General features: G+C 36.8%; 1 protein-coding gene across 1 annotated transcript; it reads right to left on the reverse strand.

Moving 5' to 3' along the window:
• Window positions 1-1,391: 1,391 nt before the first annotated feature.
• LOC118561581 (olfactory receptor 52D1-like) lies at window positions 1,392-2,524 on the reverse strand. Its single transcript, XM_036133729.1, has one exon. It carries the CDS (start codon window positions 2,322-2,324, stop codon window positions 1,392-1,394), a length of 933 nt encoding a protein of 310 aa, XP_035989622.1. The 5' UTR covers window positions 2,325-2,524.

A 2,524-nucleotide genomic window follows, 5' to 3' on the forward strand; every position in this document is an offset into this window, starting at 1 on the left:
CAGTCTACTGTTCTCCAGTTTTGCATTGTATTACATTGAAATGACTGTCGTCATTTCAGCTTTTAACTTTTTGCTCTCTCTCTTTTTCTTCATAGTAGGTACACCTGGTCTGGCGTTCTGTTAACTGTGACATCATCCAGAGAAGACGGCTCACCTGCTACTACCATCTAATGTAGAACAGATTACTAGATCAATGTGTGCTTCTGTGCTTTTTTGTCTCTCTTGTTGTGTCTCTGCTCTGTCTTCTGTAACCCCAGTCGGTCGAGGCAGATGACCGTTCATACTGAGCCCGGTTCTGCCGGAGGTTTTCCTTCCCGTTAATGGGTGGTTTTTCTTCCCACTGTCGCTTCATGCTTGCTCAGTATGAGGGATTGCAGCAAAGCCATGTACAATGCAGACGACTCTCCCTGTGGCTCTAAGGTTCCCCAGGAGTGAATGCTGCTTGTCGGGACTTTGATGCAATCAACTGGTTTCCTTATATAGGACATTTTTGACCAATCTGTATAATTTGACCCAATCTGTATAATATGATTGAACTTGATTTTGTAAAGTGCCTTAAGATGACATGTTTCATGATTTGGCGCTATATAAATAAAATTGAATTGAATTGAATTAATATAACAGAATAGTGAGTTTGTCAGCTGACACATCTAAAGAAAATCAGTATTTCAATCTACCAGAGAAACAAACCATCAAATGCTTTGAGGGTTGTGGCAGTTGAATTAATGACCAAATTTCATCATCTATAATTCTGCCAGGGGTATGAATAATTTACTTTTATTGTAGCTTTGCTTGAAAAGTTAACAAGGTTGGTTTGAGTTTGTGTTTTCAAATGACGTTTACCCTACAAATAAAACCATTTGATGATGACTTTGTTTTTAGTTTTTGTTTTTTTCATTTGAGTAAATTCTGCACCAAAACCCTAATGCCAGCCTGTTTTCATGTTCAGTATTTCTTTGGCGCTGACAGAGTTGTCTGCTCATATTAAAAAATTATTTACTATGCATAAATGTAATCCAGAAAGTGAATCATTTAAATTTATATTTAAAAAATCATTGGTTAATTTTCATATTATGTTTAAATATTTTCTATGGGATTTATGTTTCCTAGAAATGATTAAAATCACATATGAATTCAAAGATATACATTGTGTATAATATTTTAGCATAAATCAAAGAGTTGTTAATCCACATTAAAAAACCTTAGAGTTTACTACATATAAATGTAAATAGGAAAGTAAATAATTTACTTATTTAATAATTTAAATATTTTCTATTGGATTTCTGTTTCCTAGCAATTATTTTCATGTAAAGTAATAATTCAAATTACATATGAATTCAAAGATATACATTGTGTTTAATATTCATTTAATCATAAATCAAAACAAACCTTCATGATGAAAATTTCTGAACCAGCTTTTTGCACAGGCTGCGAATTTTGGACATGTTTAGGCCATACAGAACTGGGTTAAAGACTGGCTGACAAGAAAGAAAATACAGTGATAAAAATATTCTTAACATGCTGGGAACATTATTCATGTCAAATCTGCTCTGTAAAATTTCAAAGGAAACACCAAAAGAGAAGTTGATAACTGAAGCGAGGTGAGGGGTGCAGGTACTGAGAGCTTTCTGCCGGGTCTGTTTGGAGCCAGAAAAACACACCTTAAGGATCCTCATGTAGGTGTAGAGAATCACAGACCCGGGAACACAGACTGTGAGAAAAGTCATAAAAAGTTCATAGATGTTATTGACTTTGGGCTCCTTACAGGCCAGTTTAATGATGGAGTGATTACCGCAGTAAATCTTATTCATGACGTTCCCACAGAGGTGCAGAGAGGAGCTCAAGAATACAGTTACAGCAACAAAGAAAAATGGAGGAAACCATGTGATGGATATTAGGATGGCTATCCTCCGTGAAGTCATCACTGAGTTATACTGCAGAGGACAGCAGATAGCGACATACCTGTCATAAGACATGGCGGCTAAGTTGGTGAACTCCACACATGCGTACGTATAAATGCAGAACATCTGCAGAAAGCAGAGCGGAGCAGAAATAATGTGAACATCAGAGAGGATCTGGACCAACAGGAAGGGGAACAGGCCTGAGCTGCCATACAGTTCATTCACAAACAGGCTGCACAGGAACATGTACATAGGTTCATGTAAGCTCTTATTCACACAGATCACCACGATCAGCGGCACATTAGAGCCAACGATCAGGACGTACAGACATAGGACGATGAGAAAAGAGAAGTACTTTACCGAACCAGTGTCAATGTAGGCACTAAGAGTAAAATAAAAAACCTGAGTGGAATTCATTTTCATCCTTGTTTTAGTTTGCAAAACAATGATAGAAGTGGGTCAGTGGATGAGCAAGTAACAAAAAAACTGATCCATATCTATAAGAACTAAAAGAGTAAAAAAAATTAAAGCATCATAAAAAATAGCAACAGTGCATGTTTTCACTAAACAAAGAAGAGATCAAGAAGTTAACTGTGGAGACGCCTCACAGCTACAGCCAGCAG

This window comes from Fundulus heteroclitus, unplaced genomic scaffold, assembly GCF_011125445.2.
Source record: "Fundulus heteroclitus isolate FHET01 unplaced genomic scaffold, MU-UCD_Fhet_4.1 scaffold_671, whole genome shotgun sequence".
Classification (NCBI taxonomy): Eukaryota; Metazoa; Chordata; class Actinopteri; order Cyprinodontiformes; family Fundulidae; genus Fundulus; species Fundulus heteroclitus.

Coding starts and splice junctions, on each gene's coding strand:
- LOC118561581 (XM_036133729.1), bottom strand. CDS start 2,324: ATGAAAATGAATTCCACTCAGGTTTTTTATTTTACTCTTAGTGCCTAC.